Here is a 23536-nt window from a genome sequence, read left to right as displayed (position 1 = left end):
ATAGGATTTTGGAAAGATCTTTAGATAATCTATAAGAATATGTAATGAAAAATAGCAGGTTCCATTTTAGAAATTGAAGGTGATCTTCACATGACTTTTAAATGATTATACAAGATCAAATCAATAACACCATTTTATGTTCCCCTCATAGTCAAAAAACTTTTGTTCGAAATATTTTTTTCCATCTTGCTTACTATGCGAGATATTTACGTGCGTTGATTAAAATGGCTATATATATATATATATTGTAATTCTTAAACATTATATTTTCAGAAAAATTCAAGAACTTTATAAATATTATTTATAAAATATTTTAATGAATAATTCTTCTCTATCCCAGTCTTAAAGTTATATACATTGTTTCATTCTTAATTTTTTTTTTCAAAATATATATAGATTTGGAAGCTTATTTCTTTGGTTTCTGTTGTAACCATTTAAGGCATATTGCTTTAATTGTATTTTGGCCAAGTCTATCTGATTCTTTCAGGATTCTTTTTATATCTTGCTCTCGAGAATGTTTAACAGCAAGAAGATACGCAGCCTTCAGTTGCTTGCTTTCAATGTAAGCATTTATCTAAAAGAAAAAAGAACAAAATTTCTTTTATAACATATACAACAATAAACGGATATATTGAATAATAATAAAATAAATCTTACCCTAAGCGTTGTGTCGATTACCAATTCAATTAAAGTATCTATACGACTCTTTAGACTCGGATTCTGCTCATTGTACAAATGATTCGACAATAATTTCATACAATGTGTCAAAACATGATCGGAAATCACGTGTGCATTAGGCACTCCAGAACTGCGACAGCATTTGATCAATTGCTCGATCGCGGATACGTCATTCTTTAAAGCTAATACGTGGCCAGCCAGAGAGTACATCTTTTGTTGTGGAAGATTATAATCTGTGAAAAAATATAATATATATTAAATACACATCCAATATATAACAATCGACCAAAGAAGACGTTACTTTTTCCCCAAAGAGCGTTTTTCAAGGTCATTTATGTTTTGTAAATAGAATTGCTATAATTTTTTTACATAAATAAATTTTTGTGATTTTTGGCATAAAAATTTATAAGGGTAACACTCCAAGTAGCAAATTGATGTCATTAGATGTCAAAATGACATCAGTACGTACTTAAAAAATGAATAGTTTATGAGATATTTTATACTTTAATTTGGCACTAAAATACATAAAATATGAAATATCCCATAAAATATTTGAGGTATCAATTTATATAAAAAAAATATAATAGTTTCATAAAAAAGATCTTCAAATAATCTTGAAAAGCGTTCTTTGGATAAAGTTAGTAGTGTCATCTTCTTCGTAAGGAATAAATTATTTTTATTATATTGTTTTGATATTATATTGCTACCTTGTATTATCCTGAAAGCTATACCGAATCCTTCTTCAATATCACGACCGCACAATATAGCTAAAACAGCTAAATGGATCTTCTCTTGCTGATTGCCAAACAACGTAGGCAGTTGAAATGTCTGAGATTCATCGCTGTCGATGTTCGGGAAGAGGTTTAAAAATTCCATCGGAGCTCTGTCCTCTCTCTCGCAATTTGCTAGAAATTTCGTGATCTCCATTTGTCTGCATATAGTGTTTATGTGTCTATCTATCTCCGACGGTTCCATCTCCATCGTCAGGATACTTTGGCCGCTGCGAACGGAGCTTTTTCTCCTCTTGCCCAAACTTTCAAGTTGCAATTCAGACTCCAAATGCTTCTGAGCATCTTGTAACAGATGTATCCTGTTGTGCAAGTCTAAATATGAATTCACCTCGCTGGTGTAAAGATGGATACACGTCATCGATGCTCTCACGCGGTCCTTCATGAAGAGTTGAATCTGATACAAAATATGCCAGTATTGCTTCCTTTCCATGAAATGACAAGTGAATATCAAATACTTCTTCCATATCACCAAAGTGGGATCCTTCGCCTTCATCGCTTCGTGAAGCTTATCGGACTCGCCGTTCTTCAAACAATATAAATAAACCTCGTTGAGAAATAAATCGCATTCCAAATCGTTCTCCAAGATATACGCCAGGCATTCGTCGAACTCCTGATGCTTCAGAAAAAATTGCAAAATCGAGCCGTAGCTTCCATACGTCAACAGATAATACAAACTTTCCTGATAGTGCACCGTCAGATTGGCAGGCGCCAAGTGTTTCGTATTAAATTGATTTTGGCTGAGAGCTTTGAGATTGTTCAGCGTGTGAAAGATCTCTTGGCTCGTATTGGCGGGCATAGATTGGGGCGTGGACTGCTGTATTCGGAATCTATGTACATTCAAGTTGTCCAATATCTGCAGAAGTTCCGTCAACAACGGTGGATCCTTCGCGGGCCGACACTTGGAGTATTCTTTCCTTCTCTTCCCAGAACCGTCACCCTCTTCTGCGACTTCGTTTCTCTTCAGCTGAACGGTCGTACCATCCGCCAACTCTTTGGAAGAAGCTAACACGACCCAGTCCTCGTCCAAAGTCTCGTACGCGATTTTGTCGAGGCAGTGATGAAACTTCTCCCTCGCCTGATCTAGATGTCCCACTTTCAGACAAGCCTTGCCCCAGGCTGCCCAAACTCCCTGCGTGTCCAGTCCCGCTTTCGTACTGACGTTCAATGCCAGTGTCCATTGTTCTTTCTCCGTGAGAAGATCGCGCAACTTTCTCAACGTGTGCTCGTCTAGATCGCTCGTCGGTATCAGGGTCAGGCAATCGGACTGGACTAGAGTTGCGATGAGGTCCACTTGCGAAAGGAATCGATCGCAATGCGTGAGACCGGTGTTGAAGCCGAGTTTTGCGCACTTCACCTTGGCCGCGATCAAGAGAGAACGTATCATCTTGATGATTAGAGCGTGATCGACCTCGGGATTTATCCTGCCACCGCTGACGGGTAAAAGCAGCCGCTTCATCTCGTCACAACGATCCAGTAAGAAACTACATATGAACAAAAATCGATCAATCCTTTTATTTTCAAGGTAAGAAATGGCCTAATCAGAAGAGCTAGACGTGACAAACTTGTTTTTAAATTCTTTTCCATTTAATTTTAAACCTTTTCAAACCATTTCGAACCTTTGCAAATCATTCTGAACCTTTTAGAACTTTGTCGAACTATTTTGAACTTTTCTGAACAATTAAAAACCCTTTCGAATCATTTCAAACTATTATAAACCTTTTCGAACCATTTTGGATCTTTTTAAATTATTTCAAACTTTTTTGAACCATTTCAAACCTTCTTGAACCTTTTCAGTCTTTTATCTAGACCAGTTTTATATTGCTAAAAACAGGACGTTCATTCTTTGTTGTTCATTCTTTTCGTCTTTTGATCAGGAAACGTGGATCAAGAGACGTGATTTTTACTAACTGATCTGCTGAAGATGGTTCCAAAGGATTCAAATTAAATAGAGAAGAATTTTTTCAACTTCATTTTATCTTCAATCTGTCACAGTCAAAAAGAACATTCGGTAATTCTTATGTACATGAATTGCAGTCTTTGTTCATAGGATTATAGTAATTATTCTTTGCCAAATGTACTATACCTGGTGTACATCTTGTGATCGGAGTGCAAATTAAGGATAGCCAGGCACAACGAGATATTCGGGGCGTACTCGAAGGAGAACTCCTCCCTTATGGCGCGATTGTGCCTCTCATCCCTGGTCAATCGCCAACCGTCGAACGTTTCGCTATTAGTCGTCGACGAGGCACTTTGCATCGTGCGCATCTGCAACACTGTTTGACGCTTGCAATCGTCGCACACTCGTACGAACACGGTGTTTGGGTAGCCGGCGACCTGCATGCGATGCTGAGAGCACACGGCGCAAACAACGCGGCCGCATCGTCTGCAGTGGTGTCGTCTGTTGAACATGGAAAATATGACAGCTCTGCAGCAACTGCATTCTCTTGCCTATATAGAAAAGAAAAAACGCTATTAAACAGCTATTATAATACTATTAAACGCTAACTGACTATTAATTAGTAATTGTCTATTATTTTGAGCTTTGAGCCTATTACATTTTTCGTTTAGCAGATTATAAGCTACAACATATGAAAGAATCAGCTAAGTTTACCGCACGCTTTTGAGAATTATTACCTTATCATTAGGTACCCATTCCTCTTTTGTAGGCACATTGACTGGCATAATAAATTCATTAGTTTCAGCTTTCAGATTGGCTTGTGGAATATTTTTAGCTTTACTCTCGATGACACCATCACGTTGGACGGATACACGAAAATCCAGTGATTTTCTGGCATAAAATCTGATGATTTTGTCAAAATTACCGATACCTATATTGGAATGTTGCAAACTTCCATGTAACATATTCAGAATCTTTTGAATACTCTCAATTTTACAATTCATCAATAATTGTTCCAGTATCAGTAACGGTTCCTTTATCAAATGAATGTACAGGATTCTGTCTTTTATCTCCAACATCTTCAAAATTTCCAGCCCCGTTAAAATCTTCTCATATTTAGCTCGATCCGCCGCTCTGCAGTGTTCTAACAAATAATTGATGACAAACTGCAATGCGTTAATGGATTCCAGCTTTTTCAGAATTTCTCTGCATATCTTCACCGATTGACTCGACGGCAATATTCGAAGAAACTAAAATATTTAGTAGTTATTCATTATTTTGAAACGTCAATAAAAAATATTGTTATAAAGGTACAGCTTAAGTAGCACACTGACGTCATTAGAGTCAAAATGACGTCAGTTTGCTACTTGGGAGTTTTTTTCCCAACCTAAGTAAAACAGAAAATCAAAATATTTGGAGTTCAAATTTGATCAATGACATCAAAATGATATTATTTTGATTTTCTGTTCTACTTGAGAAGTAGCAACCCAAGTAGCAAGCATACGTCATTTTGACGTCTAATGACGTCATTTTGACGTCTAATAGTGTCATTATGACGTTATTTTGACGTTTAATGACGTCAGTTTGCTATTTGAAAAATGTACGTCGTTTTGATGTCAAATGACATCATTAGACGTCACAATGATGTCATTTTGACGTTTAATGATGTCAGTTTGCTACTTGAGTTGTAAGTCAAACTGTCGCGTACCTTTAAAGCTTGCTGAAAGTCTTGCTGCTGGTTCTTCAAGAGGCCTATGAAGAAATCTTGTATCATGGGGGGTTGCATCTTCAAGGTGAAGGCTTGACATTCAAGCCACTCCAAGCCTAGATCGTACTGATCAGCGTAGATCAAGGATTCGATGATTTCGAGAGAGCTAATTTTTTCCGTGCAGTACGCGATATCGTACCAGGTACTGTTGCCAGATCGATTGCTCGCGCAATACGGAATCATCTTATGGAAGATTGTGATTCTACGCAGGATACTGTTTATTCGACGCTTGCAGTAGGCCGGCAGCTTGTAACTGTGCTCGTGCTGTAACGCGTGATGTAATGCATTCTCACACATGGTCATCGGCCACCTGTTGACGTTGTGCAAAGTCGTCCGCACCAGTGTACGTATGTCATTGATCTGATACAGGTATCGGGACATTTTGGTGACAGCTAAAGGGTCCAAATTGGAGAGGACGTGACTTAGAATTAAATCCTTGAAGCGTTGCAGTTCCGTATCGTGCTTTACGACGCTGTCAGCCAGAGCGTCCAAGATCTCCAAGGAATTTGTCATGTTATCTTCTCCCCTTTGCTCGAAGTGACGCCACAGTTCATGAACAGGTGGCACGCCATCGTGAATCGCGGTCAGAGTTGCATTGTTGCCGAATAATAATTTTAATTTATCGAGCCACGAAGAGTTCAAAAAGTTCTCCAGACACACGGTGCGCTCTACGTTGTCGTAGTTCTCCAAGCTGGTCGAGTTTTTGTTATGTATCCTCTGTATGAGATAAGAGAGGAGCCAGCAATGGCGTTCCAGATATTGTAGTAAGCTGGATCTGAGTTTTCGAATTTGCCAAAGAGACATTTCCGTGGTATTCGTAACTCTGATCCTGGATATATCATGTTTGCAATATTTTAGTGTTACTTCGTACGTACAATCGCATGCAATATAATTTGTATTCTCGTTTAATGTTTCAAATCCATGTATCTTCTTGGCACTAATGTCAATATTTTGCGCAAAATTGATTTGATAATGTTGCTGCACAAGATCGATAAAGCTGATTTTTCGTCTCCTTGAAATAGAATTATTGTCATCATCATCATCATTATTATAATGATCAGCATCATCATCATCATCATTATTATAATGATCAGCATCAGCATCATCATCATCATCATCATCATCATCATCATCATCATCATCATCATCATCATCACCATCATCATCATCATCATCATCATCATCATCATCATCATCATCATCATCATCATCATCATCATCATCATCATCATCATCATCATCATCAGATAACACAGCTGGCAAGTAATGAGAGATATAATCGCGCATTGCATCGTTTAAGTTTTCGTCCAACTTCTCAGCCTCGTATATCTGCAATTTAAAATAAAAAAGACTTCAACAGATTTTCACAAAGACTTTCCGAATAAAAGTTATATATTGTAGCTGAGGGACGTATAACGATGACCTTGCTTTGGCCTTTTGTGATGTCTACTTAAGTCAAAGGTCAGGTGAAGATCAAGTCAATGTCAATCAAGGTCAATTTAATTTTTTATATAAATCGATTCCTCGTATAATAAATTCGATATATCTACTTAAGTCAAAGGTCAAGTCAAAGTCAAACCAAAGTCGGATCAAATTTTTTATATAAATCGATTCCTCGCAGTATAATAAATTCAATATAAAAAGAACAAAATGTTCAAAACCTTTAAAAGTAAAAAAAAAAATCCTTAACAATTCCCGATTTTTCTCAGGAGTAGACATAATTAATCGAAGCTTACACGAATTTCAGGTGTACCATAGAACTCGTTAGCTAAAGCGAAGATGACTCTCGGATTCTGCACGAGATCCAAGTCCTGCCAGGCCAGTTCGTTGAGTTCTTCGACCGGGGTGAAGAATTTCGCGGCATCGGCCGATTGATTGATACCCAATAACTTTGATCTGAGAGAGGCGAGGGTCACCAGACCCAAATCACCGATTATGTAGCCGATCGACATCAGAGAGACGGTACGTCTCAAGCCGTCGAGAGGCGGAGGATCATTCTTCGACCATACGTCTAGATTAGCATGAAGGAACATGACATTCCAAACGTTCATGAAGAACGTCAACGTTTCGTCGCCCACGGACAATTCGCTGAGATCGAGATCGGCAAGGCTTGACGTCCTGTTCAGCGCCGTCCGCACGTTCGGATGATCGGAAATATTTCTCAAGGACGAATTGTCCAGGTGACATTGTCCCGAGCTTGCGTCATGAAGAGCTTGCAAAAGCTCCGCCAGTATCTCTGAAATGCATCGGTTTGGCTCCGTGACGATTTTTGCATTCTGTAAAAAAATAGTAATTTCGAATTACACTATATTAGTGTAACTATACTGTGTACACTATAGTAGTACCCTTATAGAAATTTATCACTAGTAACGCCAATTCATCACTTATTTTGAGTACTTAATCACTTATTTCGAGTACTTAAATTACTGTATATCAATATTTTAAGTACTGGAAATAAGTGAGATTAATTGGCGTTACTAGTGATAAATTTCTACAAGGGTAGTATTAGTGATTTAAAAACAATTATATATATGCAGAATGATTTATTTTTATCTTAACGATTTTAAGCAAAAAGAAAGAAGCTGAATAAAAGTTGTATATTGTAAAGAAGAGGCGACCCTGATTTAATCTTGTCTACTTCAAGTCAAGGTTAGATTAAGGTCAAGCAAAGGTCAGATCAAAGTCAAGCAAAGATCAGATTAAGGTCAATCTAATTTTTTTCATGAAATTATTCTAATTTTTTATACAAATCGATTCTTCGAAGTATAAATTCGATATAAAAAGAACAGAATGGTAAAAAAATATCGAGATTAAAATAAATCACCCTGTATATTTCACATATCGATTCTTCTCGTTTTTGATTCAGTATGATGCATCCAGAATCCTTGATGTTATTATTATAATAATTTTTTTTATTATGATAGGAAACCTTCGGACATGAATTTACAAGAATACTGTATATTAAGTTCACTTGTAAATTAGAAGCGACTGCTTCAAGCTTATCTGGTTCTATCTTCAAGTCGAATATCTGATATCCAAAATAATGATATAACGGTGTTTTCAATAAATCAAACACCGTCACTATGTTAACGTCGTCTAAAAACATAATAACAAATTAGTATACAATAAGAGAGTTAATAATTATATATATTATATGAAACAACATATAGGATGTCTAATTTTAAATCAAACAACTTTTGTTCAAAAAATTTTTACAATTAAAAATAAAGGTTTTTGAGGGTGGTCGATTAAAATTGAACATCTTGTATATTTTCAATTTTATAAAATTAGATAATTAAGCGCGCGCTTCGCATGCGCTAAACAAACTTTTTCTCCGCGAGTGTACATACATAATTTTAATTTGCCGAATTTCAATTATGTACATAACTTTAATTATCAAATTTATATAAATTTTAATTCGCCTAATTTCTATTACAAATATAATTTTAATTCGCCGTATTTCTTTTATGTAAATAATTTTAATTTTTTATTTTCCATTATGTACATAATTTTAATTCTTGAATTTCTATTATACACATAAGTTTAATTTTTTCTATTATATACATAAGTTTAATTTTTACCCTATTTCTACATATTATATAAATAACTGTAATTGTACCTAATAGAAATTCGGCTAATTGAAATTATGTACATAATAGAAATTCGGCGAATTAAAATTATGTATGTACATTCGCGGAGAAAAAGTTTGTTTAGCGCACGCTTAATTATCTAATTTTATAAAATTGAAAATATACAAGATGTTCAATTTTAATCAACCACCCTCAAAAACCTTTATTTTAAATTGTAAAAATTTATTATAACATAATAGAAATTCAAAAATACTTATATTATATATTGTACATAGTAGAAATTCGGTGAATCAAAATTTAAAATATAATGGAAATTCAAGAATTAAAATTATATTCACAATGAAAATTCAAGAATAAAATTAGGTACATAATAGAAATTCAGCGAATTAAAATTATTAAAAAAGATTATACATTCAAGCATTAAAATTATGTACAATGGAAATTATGTATAATAGAATTATGTATAATAAAAATTCGACGAATTAAAATTATGTATATAATAGAAATTCGGCGAATTAAAATTATATATATAATAGAAATTCACGGTGTGTAAACGGTTTGGGAACGCTCCTCTAAAAAGAGCCTTCAATCATCAAGGGGGAGAATAAAGCTTCTATCTAACTATCTATATAATAGAAATTCGAGAATTGAAATTACATATAGTATACAAATTGTCCCATTTTAATGTCCCACTCCAAATAAGTTTTTTATTTTTAATTGTAGAAAAAAATGTTTCAGACAAAAATTGTATGGTTTCGAGGAAGACATAAGGTGGTGCCATTAGTTTGACCTTGAATAGTTGCTTGAAGGTCACGTAAAGATCACCTTGAGGTGAGGAGATCTTGTCTTATAACTCAAAAAGTACTTAGATAAAAATGTTTCATCATAGTGTTTTGGAAAGCTCTCGATTTCAGCTACAAGAATATGTAATAAAAAGTAGGTGATTCCATTTAAGAAATTAAAGATGACCTTCACATGACCCTTAAGCAACTATTCAAGGTCAAACTAATGGCACCACCGTATGTCCTCCTCGAAACCATACAACTTTTGTCTGAAACATTTTTTTCTACAATCAAAAATAAAATTTGGGGTGGAACATTAAAATGGGACACCCTGTATATAGTAGAAATTTAGGAATAATAATTATGCACATAATATAAATTCGGCGAATCGAAATCAAGTACATATTGTATAATAGACATTCAAAAATTAAAATTATGTGCATAATATAAATTCGGCAAATCAAAATTAAATACATAATAGAAATGCGAATAAAAATTATGTAAATAATAAAAATGGAGAATTAATTTCATGTATAAAATAAAAATTCAACGAATTAAAATTATGTATATAATAGAAATTTGCTGAATTTCTGTTATATACATATAATAGAAACTTTCTGCCATAAAAATTTGCTATTATATATAATAGATATTTGCTGAATTTATATATATATATATAGGTACATAATTTTAATTCGTTGCATTTCTATTATGTACGTAATTTTAATTCTTGAATTTCCATTATGTACATAATGGAAATTCAAGAATTATAAATTAACTGAATTTCTATATATACATAATTTGAATTCACCGAATTTCTATTTCCCTTTCTAACTAAAAAACTGTAGTCGAAACCACTCAATCACAAAATTAATAAACAATTATTTATCAGATAAGAAAATTTTTATCGGCTATTAATATTAATAATAATATAAATATGATATTTTAAATAAAATTATTTATCAGATTTTAACTATTATATACACTTAATCCTTTTTAATATACGTTACTATCACTACACTAACCCCTCGATACATACAACTGTCAAAATATGCAATGATAGTCATTCACGAAGTAAACGTTGTGACAGAATCAATCGGCATCGCGGAAAAGAGGCAACACTACTTCGAGGTTTTCGAGATAAACCGATACATTCGAGAATCAACTAACATTCCTTTTTTAAAGAAAGAAAGGATTGTGGTTCAATAAACCTACATAGCAGACTAATGTCATTAAACGTCAAAATGATGTTTTTAAACGTCAAAATGATGTCAGTCTGCTACCTGGGGAATAAAAATTAATCTAAAATAAAAAAATAGAAACGCAAACTCACCGATGTCTGGAATAATAGTGCATACAAGCTGTAGATAAGAATGGATACTTTGAAAAAAATTGTTATCGCTATTAAAAATATCAGATATCTTTTTTATCGTCTTTAGTCCCAGAACGTAATTATTATCTTCGTTTGATCGCGTCTCCGTTCTCTCGAGATCGCAAAATGAGGAATAATTATTCTTAAATTCACTCCAAATCGCGTTTCTCTCCTTCCATTCCTTCACATGCAACGGAATTTTGGCGTCACACAGTATATTTGTCACGGATAGATTGTTCTTACTATCGTAAAACAAATGGTAAATCTTTAAAAAGAAATTCGCGTATTCTATAAAATTGTCAAATGTTTCGTGCGACTTTAAATATTTCATGGCTATGTCACAGAGATTGCTCGAGATCTGATAGGTCTCGCCAATCGTTAAACTCAAGTCGAGCACGCTGAAAGTTAACATTTTGTTACTGCTTAGAATATCCGTATTTAACATTCGCAAATAGAGCTCCTGGGATGCCAGAAATGTTTCCAGCTGTTTGATGTGCTTCGAAGATTGCACAGCTTCTTGCGTAATCAATCTTATATTCTGCAAATAGCGTGATATTTATTATTATTATTATATTATTATTATTATAACATTATTTTTATAGTGTCCTATTTTATTAATATAGTCAAATATTGCTGAAACTATGGCTGAAATGAGAAAATATTTCATATAAAAGTTAAAAGGTTTCGAGGGGAAAAAAGTTAATAATAATCTCGAACTTTAATTATAGTCATTTAAGTAAGGCTATTTTTTATATAAATATAGAAAAAAAGTTTTAATAAAAATTATAAGGCGAAAAGAGTTGGCGCTACTGACTTTTTCTTGAATAGCGATTTTCAAGGTAATTTGAAGGTCATTTATGTATTTTTTTTAAATAGAACTACCTTAATTTTATAATCAATTCCTCGTAATATTTAGCAAAAAAAAGTTATAAAAATAGAATGGCTAAAGAGTGAATAGTTTACGAGATATTTTATATTTTAATGATTTTACATAAACTATAAAATATCTCATAAAATATTTACTTTTTGCCCGTCCTGCTCTTATAACTTTTTCTGTAAAAGATACTACGAAAAAATTATTTACATAAAAAAATTAGGGTAAATCTATTTAAAAAACTAGGTTGACCTTCAAATGACCTTGAAAAATGATCGGTTAAAATTCAAAATTATCATCATTTCCTCCAAAATTTTTTAACTTCTTTTGAATGAAATAAATGATATTTGACTATTAATTAAAATTGATTATTAATACAAAAAATTATTAATTAAAATAGGACATCCTGTGTAAAACTAGTACCGATTGTGAGGTGTCAGTAAAATTATATATATTTTAGAATTTTACCTCTAATGTGGAAGTTCCTGAACTTTCTTTAGACAAGGCTGTTGTGTCTAAGATATGAATGTATTTAGATACACTCTGCTTAAACGTGTGAAACGCTTCTAAGAAACGAATCTCGCCGTCCACTTGCGTATTTTCCATATGGAACATCTGCGGAAACGTAATAATAACATAATAAGTTTGCGAAAAAAATAATATAAAAAGTTTGAAATGTTACATAAAAGGACACCTGCGTTTCTACTTCTAATCAAGATTTTTATCCTGCAAGCACTCTCTCATACAGTTAATACATTATTTAATTATTAATTAAATAAATCTGATTGGAGTAAATGTTTTTGCAATGCAAATTCCAATATTTTAATTAATTTAAAAAATTATAAATAAAATTGTAGGTTGATGTACAGGATGCAAAAGTCTTCGACATCGCGCTGGATGACGTAATGAATTATGACGAAGAGAGCGAGAATGAAATGGTTCAATCGGCGGATCTTGCGGATTTGAAGAAATCTCTTGAGGAAGACGAAGAGAGATACAGATCGTTGCATTCTCATGTAAAATATTACAACGAACGCGAGGCCAAGGATGAAAAACCATATTCCAATAATGTGTTTTTGCAACCATCATATGCAAAGGAAATATTTAATTTGCAAGAAAATGAACCGTTTATTGCTGGTTTTAAGCATGATTTGGATAAAGTAAATGTGTCCCACTGGTTTAAACACATTTTTTCTTAAAATCAATTAAATTAATTAAATTAAATCATATAAATTAATTAAATTAAATGATATAAATTAATTTAATTAAAATAATTAAATCAATTTAATTAATTCAATTAAAATAATTAAATCAATTAAATTAATTCAATTAAAATAATTAAAGCAATTTAATTAAGTAAATTAATTCAATTAAATTAAAAATTTAGTACTTTTCTTCTTTTTCCTTAAGACTATAAACCGTACAACATTTGCCTATATAACGTCAATTAATCGTACAAGTTTTTATAACAACGAGAAAAGCGCACAGAATTTGGGAAGATTTTATCAGTATTACAGAAATGTTACTATAGGTATTCTTAATTAACGTGTATGCTTATATTAATCGTAAATTAATCGCTTATATTAATAAATAAAGGCAAAAGAAATATAAAGTATCCTATTTTTAAAAAATATATGCTTAAATATATAAAAAATATCGTATTTTAGTGTTTTAGACAAAAGTTGTTCAATTTTGAGAAGGAAAAAATTAACAGTTTAGTATTTTATCTAAGGTCATTTTTCAAGATTGTTTGAAGGTCAACCTAATTTTTCATTTAATAGAACTATATTCTAATTTTTTAAAAATAAATTCATTTCTTATAATATTTAATATTATATATAAATAAAAAATTAGGGATAAGATAATCATAGGATAATTAAAAAGTGAACAGTTTACGAGATGTTTCATACTTTAATTTACATATGTTTATATAAATTTTACAATATCTGATAAACTATTCATCTTTTGATAATTTTTTAACTTTACAACTTTTTATGCCGAATATGCGATGAATAGATTTATATGAAAATTCGGGTTTCATAGAAAAAATTTAAATTGACCTTTAAATGACCTTGAAAAATTATTTTAATTAAAATTCAACATTATCAGGTTCTTTTTTCTTCAAAACCAAATAACTTTTGTATAAATTATTATTTCCTAAAACGTTATTTTATTGATTTATATATATTTTTATTTATTTTATATATATTTATTAAATATATTTTTTAAACTAGGACCCTATATATACACACAGTGTTCCATTTTAAAAGATCTACATAAATATCTCTTGAACAATACGTTTTAGAAAAAAATATGTTCCAGACAAAAGTTAAGAATTACTGACTTTTTCTAAAGGGAAATTTTCAAGGTCATTTATATTTTTTAAATAGTACCATCTTAATTTTTGTCTAAAATGCATTGTTTCAAAAGATATTTATGCGTGGATTTTTTAAATCCAGCACATCCTGTATACATAAAGAATATTTTTTATTATTAAATATAGATAAAAATATAAAAAGTGTTAGAGTAAAACGCGAAGAGATAGCGAACCATTATGGGACGACATTGGATAAAGAGATGGATTTTTTCCAAATCATGAGAAATGTTACAATTAGTGAGGAGGCAGAAACAACGGAATATTTTGTGGAAACGCAAGAGATACATACGGAATATGTAGACATGTATGAATAATATGATCAGAAAATATCACAAAAAAATACACATTGAAAATCTTCAAAATATTCCTTCGGAGATTTCAGTATTTTTAATCTCGAAAGAAAGATCTACTTTTGCAGATACCGAAGGTCCCGATGATGCAGAGTCTTACGATTACGAGAAATTCAAGCTGGAGTACGAACAGCAGTTGGAATATAACGTGAAACATGGGAAGGTGTTGAATTACACTGAGAAGGAAGAATTGGAAGAGATTCCGAAGGAAAAGCTGAAGAGAATAACGAATCTGAAAAGACTGAAGAATTGTACAAAGGAGGTGCTGAGTAAAATTAGCATCAAGGCATTAGAATGTCTTTTGTACGATTATCAACGCACAAAGGACGTGAACAGAATTTTGTCCAGGACGTGGCTGATCCTCAAAGTTTGGCTATTAATTTATATCTGCCTGGCAATCCCTTGTTGGTGTCAAAGAGGTAACTCAATTAGATGACAAGCATACGTCATTTTGACGTTTAATGACATTATTTTGACGTTTAATGACGTTTAATTGACATTACTTTGACATTTAATAACGTCATTTTGACATTTAATGACGTCAGTTTGTTACTTGGGATATCTAGTGTTTTCTTCTCTCAAAAATATTACATGGAAAGATTATTGCTATGCAGGGGGTGTCTTATTTTAATGTCCCACCCTAAATAATTTTTATTTTTAACTGTAGAAGAAGTGTTTTACACAAAAGTTGTTTGGTTTCAAGGGGGACATAGTATATGATCACCGAAAACTGAATATTTTACAAGATATTTTACATTTTATGTCAAAAAACTTCAAATCTTTATAACTCAAAAAGTACTTAATGAAAAAATATTTTATTATAGAGTTTTGGAAAACTCTTGAGATAAGCTACAAGATTATACAATGAAAAATAGGTAATTCCATTTAAGAAATTGAAGGTGACCTGCACGTGACTGTCAATCAACTATTCAAGGTCAAATTAGTGGCATCATCTTATGTCCCCCTCAAAATCATACAACTTTTGTCTGAAACATTTTCTTCTACAATCAAAAATGAAAGTTATTTGGTGAGACATTAAAATGGGACATCCTGTATAAACAATATGAACAATACTTCAGGGTGGTGCTGCTGTTGTTTTCGTTGTAAATTTTGTTTTCCACGAAAAAGAATTACATTCGCTAAACAATATTATACAATGAATCCACCTGGTGTTTTCGTGAAGGATCTAAAGAAGGAAAAAGATGTGAAGGAACCTAGATATGAAGCTAGTGAATATGAGTACAATGAGTATGAAACATTCGAAACTGCAATAAGAAATATATAAATATTTAATATTTGTTAATTTTTTTAGTTTTATCTAATTTTATTACTCAGTTATTCAATTACACTGGTCAACACTGATTTCTTTGTATTTTAATTATATTAGATTGATTTTAGGGTAAATTTGCTATTCTATGTTTAGAAAAATAAGTAAGTACTAAATAATAAGTACTAAAAAAATAAGTACTAAATAATCGCGACATCTAAAGGAAGATATTGTAAAAATAATTCGAAGTCTCAGAAGACTCAATGTCAGTGTTTAATAAAAGGATTTATTTTAATAATAATAATATATAAATAATAATTATAATAATAATAAATAATAACACTGGTCATTACTGATTTCATTGTCAATTATATTAGATCAATTTTAGGATAACTTATTTGTAAATATAAAATTTATTTTTCTCGATTTTTTAGATTTTTCTAGATTTTCTTCATGAAAAATATCAAAAATACAAAAGTGTAATTTTCAGATGTAACCTGTCCCCAAATTATATGGAAACTGTCAAATCATATAAGAGTATAAAAATTTGATATACTTAATAGTGTTGTATCTAGTAAAATAACATAAAAATAAAATAAGCTGATTCAATCACAATTAATGCATTGTCATTTTGGATTCAACATCCCCAAAATACGACAATCACACAATATTGTTTTATTGACTAGTGTTATAATTTAAAAAAGTGTCTCCTTTTCTCCATTAATTACTCAGATATTTATACAAACTTAGATTTTTTTTAGATATCTGAGAAAAAAAAATATACACTGGTCAAAAAAATTATCGCAACACGCAATTAATATTAAAATTTCGTAAATTTAAATAAGCGTATCTCCGCAAAAAATGATCGTATTTGAACAATTTTTGTGCAACCGCCGCACGAAAAGTCGCCCTTTACACACATGATGGGATTTTAGAAAGGGCCCTTTCCACGCACCGGTCATACAAAATATCGTAGCCAATATGTGTGGGTCATAAATCGGCCGATCGTGCAGATTGTCACACTCGGCTTCGCCTCGTGCGCCAAACTTCCACACTCTCGGCCGATTTACGATCTCCCGCACTTGTTAGCTAATATACTATTTTTTAAAAGGTGAAGTCTCTACTTTAAGAAACTTTCGTTCAATTTTGATTTTATCCTCTCCCCCTCTCTCCATCCCTTTGAAAAGGTTTTTTTTTTCAAAAAATTGCAAAATTTAACGAACTCTACGGGGTAAAATAAATGTTTTTCGCAAATCTTATCTAAATTTTCATAAAATATGGACTTTTTTCTACAAATTAAAAAAAAGCAAAGTTCGTACGATTTCTTTTCGCGAAGTTCTTCTAATGCATGGAAAAAATGTATGATCCATACATTTGGGGAGAAAAATGTCGAACTCGCGATCTTAAACCACGTTCACGTAAATGTCTTCTAAATTGTTTGATCACTGATTCTGTGAGAGATCTTCGTTAGCAATTTGTCGCGCAATCATCATTGGTGCGCATCGGGTATTGCTAATGCTGGTGGTAAATGGAAAAAATATATGGATAACTTTGATATGCCGTAACTTCGCGAAAAGAAATCGTACGAACTTTGCTTTTGTTTTAATTTGTAAGAAAAAATCCATATTTTACAAAAATTTGAATAAGATTTGCGAAAAAAATTTATTTCACCCCGTAGAGTTCATAAAATTTTGCAATTTTTCGGGGGGGAAAAAAAAAAAAAAAAAAACACCTTACTTTTCAAAGAGGTGGAAAGAGAGAAAATGAAATCAAAATCGAACGAAAGTTTCTTAAAGTAGAGATTTCACCCTTTAAAACAAAAAAAAATTTGTTCAAATACGATAATTTTTCGCGGAGATACACTTATTTGAATTTACGCGAAATTTTGATATTAAATGCGTGTTATTTAAAAACAATATATATTTTTAAATGTAATTTAAAATGCAATTTTTCGATTTGAAATTCAAGATTGTCGACTTCTTTCTCCGTCAGAACCAAACAACTTTTAAATTACATTTAAAAATACATGTATATTAAAATACATGTATATTAAAAAGACGTTGCGTTTTAGAAAATATTTTGAACAAAAGTTGTTTGGTTCTGACGGAGAAAGAAGTCGACAATCTTGAATTTTAACTAAAGTTATTTTTCAAAGTCACTTAAAAATTCTTTCAATTTTTTAAAAAATAAAATAGCTCTAATTTTTCGGAAAAAAAAAAAAAAAAAAAAAACACCTTACTTTTCAAAGGGGTGGAAAGAGAGGAAATGAAATCAAAATCGAACGAAAGTTTCTTAAAGTAGAGATTTCATCGATTCGAGAGATATAAATCGATTCCTCACAAAAACTACTACATTTTTTTTTATACCAATTAATACCTCATTATTTTGTGCATAAAAGTATTGAAGTAAAATCATTGAAAAATGAATATTTTACAAGATATTTTAAATTTAAATTTATTTTTATAATTATTATTATTAAAAATTAGAGTTATTTTATTTAAAAAAATTAGGTTGTCCTTCAAAAAAATAATCTAAAAAAATTCAAAAAATTAAAATATTAATGATATAAATATAAATGATTAAAAAATAAAGTTCAAGATATTATCAACCTTTTTTAAAATGTTTATACATTTCTTTATGAATATTTTCTCGTTATAGATTCAAAGATATTCGACTATATTATTGTAATTAAAATTTGAAATAGGACACTGTGTATACGTTATAAATTGTTAAACAAAGTAATATTACCTCAATAATTTCCCGTGCCTTTTGAAAATCGCTTTTCCATAAGCAATGTAAAATCAAGTTTTCTTTCGAGGCCAGCATTAAATTTACGAAGGACGGTCTCTCCTTTGTTGCTAAAAAATCTGCCGTTGCAGTAGCAAGTCTGGAACGTTTTCTGCGTTTAGCATTGCCAGATTCTGAACTGCTATCAGATTTAATTTTAGTCTCATCCGACGTGCTATTCTCTTTATAAAAGAACGTGTCTTCTTTAACACAGTGTGGAAAACTTGATTTTTCAGACATTACGTGTTCTGATTTATTTGTAATAGTAGAACTGTCAGATTCATCCTGTGAAACCTCAACATTTGCTATAAAATGAGATCTCGTATAAAATTCCAATTTCCATCTGGCATCTGTCAACATTGACGTGAGGGTGGATATATCTCTGCGAAGTTGTACTAAATACGTCTCTTCACGCAGCAATTCATGTTTTCCCAGCTGATTGATTTCTTGTGTCGTAACTAAAGTACTGCTCCACAGATAATGCAGCATGTCTCTTATAATATATTTATTAGCTATAAAGCCTGACTTCTCACATTCTAATTCGCAATTGTCATCTTTGGGATTAGTATTCGCAACATTGAAATTTTCATAACGCAGAAATAACAAGGAAAATATATTTTCCATTGTTCGAATCCTCAACGACAAAGAATACAAGGAGGACAAGTGTGACGTCATGTCGCTGAGGTATCCAGCAATCTGTTTGTGTTGCATGTTATAAAATTCAGATAACAAAATGGACTTCAAGGCACTGATTATGCAACAATATGCTTGAAAGGTTTCAAATTGTAAATTAGATTGCAAACTGCCAGATTTCTTCAGCAAATTCCTGATCGCCTCGTGATCCTGATCGTGTATATTCGTTGTTGTTCTCAGGACGGAAAGCACATTGTGCTTTTGTAGAAGAGCGAAAATCTGCCTCACAGATATCATGTGTTCGATTATATCGGACTGTGAACTCTTCAGTTCCTTGACATTACATCTCGTTCTTATGAAATGTTCTCTTCTCCAATGTAAAACATATTTCACAATTTTAATACAGTCTTTTAGGATGATATACAACTGATTTAAATCATAATCACTGTGTAAATCGTAGTAACACTTTTCTAAAAGAAATTCGATGGACTCACAGTAAAAAATACCATTGTTGAAACTTTCAAGTGAATTAATTTCTTCTTGCGGAGAATCATTTAATACTTTCAATAACAAAATTGGATAAAATTTCTTCAGTAAATCACACGAAAGCAACAATTTGACTTCTTTATATTTTCTGTTTAGAGTTAAAATATAACATATATCCTACAACATTTAAATTTCTTATTAAAAAAACACACATTAATATACAGGGTGTCCAATTTTGATCAACCATCCTCGAAAACTTTTTTACTTTTGATTGTACAACAAAATGTTTCAAACAAAAATTGTTTGATTTTGAAGGGGGACCGAAAATGGCATTACTTTTTTTTGAAGGATGCTTTTCAGAGTCATTTGAAGATCATTTATGGAATAATTATAATTTTTGGCATAAAAAGTTATGTTTTATTTAAAAAATATATATATTAAATTTTCATTTTATTGTACAATTAAAAATAAAAAAATTTTGGAGAGTGATCAATTAAAATTGTTTGAAATAAAAGACTTACCAAAATATCAGTTAGCCAATGCAACTTTCTTGCACTCAATCTTTTAAGTAATTCTTGTTGGCACAAAAGTATTTTAAAATTTTCTGTAAATTTAAATATACTTTTACTGATTTTGTATGCTGTAGATAAAGTAATGGCACTTTCTAAACATGCATGTGTTTCATTCCAAAGTAAAAGCCACTCTTTGAACAATCTTTCATTCTCCTTCGAATATAGTGCAAGCTCAATATCTTTAACATGATATGCCTTTGAAAGCACAGGATAAACTGTTCTCAAAAACTCAATTTCTATGTTTACATCTAAATCCATTTTTGATAATAAGCACAAAATAATTTTTAAGAAATTGTTACAATCAGCTAAATCAATTCCAGTTTCCAGAGAACAAGATTCACCTATCTCACTTGAATACCAATTTTTTCTGACCGGAATGTGTTCTAGGCATGATTTCAATGTACAAAAATAAATATCTTTTAAATTGCTGACAATATTGCCTGTTAACAGAACTATGGATATTAATTTCTTCATAATCCAATATGCAATTCTTGGATTAGAATGCATATTTTCCTCCAAGAATATAAAAATCCGTTTGGATATCGCGTTTGAAAATTCTTTTACATTATACTCTACATTTGTATCCTGGAAAAGTATTGTGAATTCCTACAAAAAGTAAGTCTCCTTTAAAGATAAGATTTAACACAAAGTAACAAGGTAACATCAGTAAAGATTACCTTAAATAGATCATCTGATATATTGTCGCACAGTTCTATGGCATTTTTTACTTGCATATAATTAGATTGTACTTGAATATTACGCTGTATATCACAATTGATACTAGATGACTTATCATCCATGATCTTCGATAGTAATATATGAGCGGTCCATTGCTGTTGCTCTTCTTTGGAAGAAAGTCTATAAATATAAGTATAAAAAATAATATAAATATAAAATATAATAAGACAAAATATAATATAAATATAATAAAAGAAATTATATACATAATTGGTAAAAGAAAATTTTTAACTCACATCAAGTTTTCAATGACAGCTTTCAGTTCTGTCAAGTCAATGCAACAATTGTGATAAAATTCTTTCGATGCATTATTGTCATTGTTTATTTGAAGAACATTTAGAGATGTATACCACAATCGAGATAAAATGCATTTATTTAATTCCAATATTGCTCCTTGTTCCGACATCTTTCTTTTGTTTATATAATGCATGAGACTAAACTTATCTTATTTTCCTGCTACTTTTTTTCATATTTTTTTAATCTTGTGTGGGATTCAATATAACATTTTTTATCACAAGTATTTTCGAAATACATAAGAAATATCAACAAATAATAATAAATAGCTATTTAGTTTATTAGTTTATAAAATACTAGCTTCCTTTTTTTCTAAATGTTTATTCACACTTTTCCTTTATATTCTTCAATATATTTTTGTAGATAACCTTTTTCAATTTTTTTTAGAAAGCGTTTCTAAGTCAAAGAATTATATCTCTTCTTCTTCTTCTTCCTTCCTTCCTTTATGGCAATAAAACGCAGTTTTGTATTCGTAGTTTATCTTATCTAAGACACAGATTAAGGGTCGGCAGTACACCCAGGCAAACTCCGAATTGATATTGGAGACCTCGTGCGGTGACAACGCGAAACTCCGGTTTCAGTGTTGCCAACGCCGAGAAATCAATTCTCGGGTTTTATGTAGTGGTGTATGTCTGTACACGTACATACACCACTGCATCGCTCACGCGGACGCACGTAAGAGAGACAAGGACCGATAATCACGTGTTCTCCTTGTTCCTCTACCGTGCCGGTATACGTGAGATGCCGCCTAAAAATGCTTTCTGGCCTTCCGTAGCAGAAAGCAGTAACGTAGCAAGACTAATAAGCACCCATTTTTGTAAATTTTATATATGCTTATGCACATATGTGGATATATTATTTATATATAAATATATATATATATAAAATATACTAATTTACTCTCAATTATATATGCTACTGTTATTATTTATCATTAGACAATTATAAAACAGAGGTTATAGATTTGGTCTGACTACACTGGCCTCAAATTAAAGTTGTATATATATTTATTTTAACATTTCGACCATACGGGATGTGGTCCTTTTCAAAAATACAGATTGGAATATCAGAGAGTTACAGCATTTCGTCTTTAAGATGTAAGCGCAAATTATGATTCGGAGAGATTTAACTTGTCAAATAATAAAATATAAAATAAATTATAAAACATATACATATATAATTTGTAGTGCTATATATATATATATGTTTTATAATTGTCTAATGATAAATAATAACAGTAGCATAATTGAAAGTAAATTAGTCTACAATGTTAGACACGGGTACTTGTTAGGGATTTGATAATTTATTGCTTATACTTTTTCGAGAGACAAGAATAAGAGAACGAATATAAATTATTATTAGCTTGTATAGCAATCATAGATTGACGAATATGCGTTGGTTATTCTTGATTTCTTTCTATTATTGATGTTATTGTATAATTTGCTCCATAAATACTTATAACATAAAAGAACTTATGTCGAGTAATATTGATCAATGCAAGGATGTTCAGTATGTATCAATATCAATTTTTTAATAATATATTGGAATACAGAGAAATGATAAAAAATATATTTCAGCAATAAAAATTTTATAATATATTGAAAATATTTTTACTAACACGCGCGCGCGCGCGCGCACACACACACACACACACACACCACACACACCACACACACACACACCCACCCCCATACACACTATATAAATGCAAAATAATACAGAAAATAAATTTTTAATAAAAATCAACATACCAGCTATTTGTTGTGCATATGTAGCTGCGAGCATGCAACGGATTTATTACTTGATAAATTTATTTACGGACTTATTTTGCATTTATATATATATATATATATATATATATATATATATATAGTGTATGTAATTGTAAAAATGATTAAAATATTTTCAATATTTAAAAATTTTCAAGTTTATCGCCTTATATTTCTATAATTTTTCTATATTCTAATATATTGTAAAAAAATTGATATTGATATATTTGAACTCAAGTTTTTTACGTGATTGAATATTATTGCATTGAGCCATCATACGTTACTCGTAAGTTCTTTTACATTATAATAGTATTTACCCATATAGCACCGATTGTTACAGAAAGCTTTCAGAAATATTTCAAAATCATTTCAATGTTTCACATTTCATGTGCAACATTTCTGACAGAATTCTGCAATATGTCATATGAAATGTTGCAACAGAAATGTTTCTGAAATCTATTACATGTGGTAAATTTGAAAAATTAATATGAGTGTTGCAAAAAGTTTTCAT

At 31.0% G+C, this 23536-nt stretch overlaps 2 protein-coding genes across 3 annotated transcripts; one reads left to right on the top strand and one right to left on the bottom strand.

Annotated features, from left to right (window-relative positions):
• Positions 1-295: 295 nt before the first annotated feature.
• Positions 296-22443, bottom strand: Sptz (zinc finger FYVE-type containing 26 spastizin). Of its 2 annotated transcripts, none has more exons than XM_085479608.1 (15): positions 21199-22443; positions 20902-21082; positions 20566-20830; positions 20174-20256; positions 18495-19829; positions 12221-12367; positions 10840-11416; positions 7959-8230; positions 6871-7410; positions 5075-6463; positions 4104-4616; positions 3553-3917; positions 1386-2950; positions 658-911; positions 296-574 (listed from the first exon to the last, which is right to left on the bottom strand). In XM_085479608.1, the coding sequence occupies exons 1-15, from the start codon at positions 21390-21392 to the stop codon at positions 407-409; spliced, it is 7848 nt and encodes a 2615-aa protein (XP_085335734.1). In that variant the 5' UTR covers positions 21393-22443; the 3' UTR covers positions 296-406. The 2 variants fall into 2 exon arrangements, with proteins under 2 accessions (XP_085335734.1, XP_085335733.1); XM_085479607.1 differs by having other exon boundaries at positions 20174-20830; positions 21199-21443; positions 21625-22443.
• Positions 14203-15764, top strand: LOC114929532 (uncharacterized). The gene is given in 3 exon segments (XM_029301107.2): positions 14203-14455; positions 14457-14898; positions 15559-15764. Coding segments are annotated over 3 exon segments (774 nt in total). The 5' UTR covers positions 14203-14329.
• Positions 22444-23536: the final 1093 nt, after the last annotated feature.

Source organism: Nylanderia fulva, unplaced genomic scaffold (genome assembly GCF_048542155.1).
Source record: "Nylanderia fulva isolate GAGA-0341 unplaced genomic scaffold, ASM4854215v1 Scaffold125, whole genome shotgun sequence".
Lineage (NCBI taxonomy): Eukaryota > Metazoa > Arthropoda > Insecta > Hymenoptera > Formicidae > Nylanderia > Nylanderia fulva.
The sequence above is the reverse complement of the archived record's forward strand: the minus strand, read 5'-3'. Positions and strand labels throughout refer to the sequence as shown.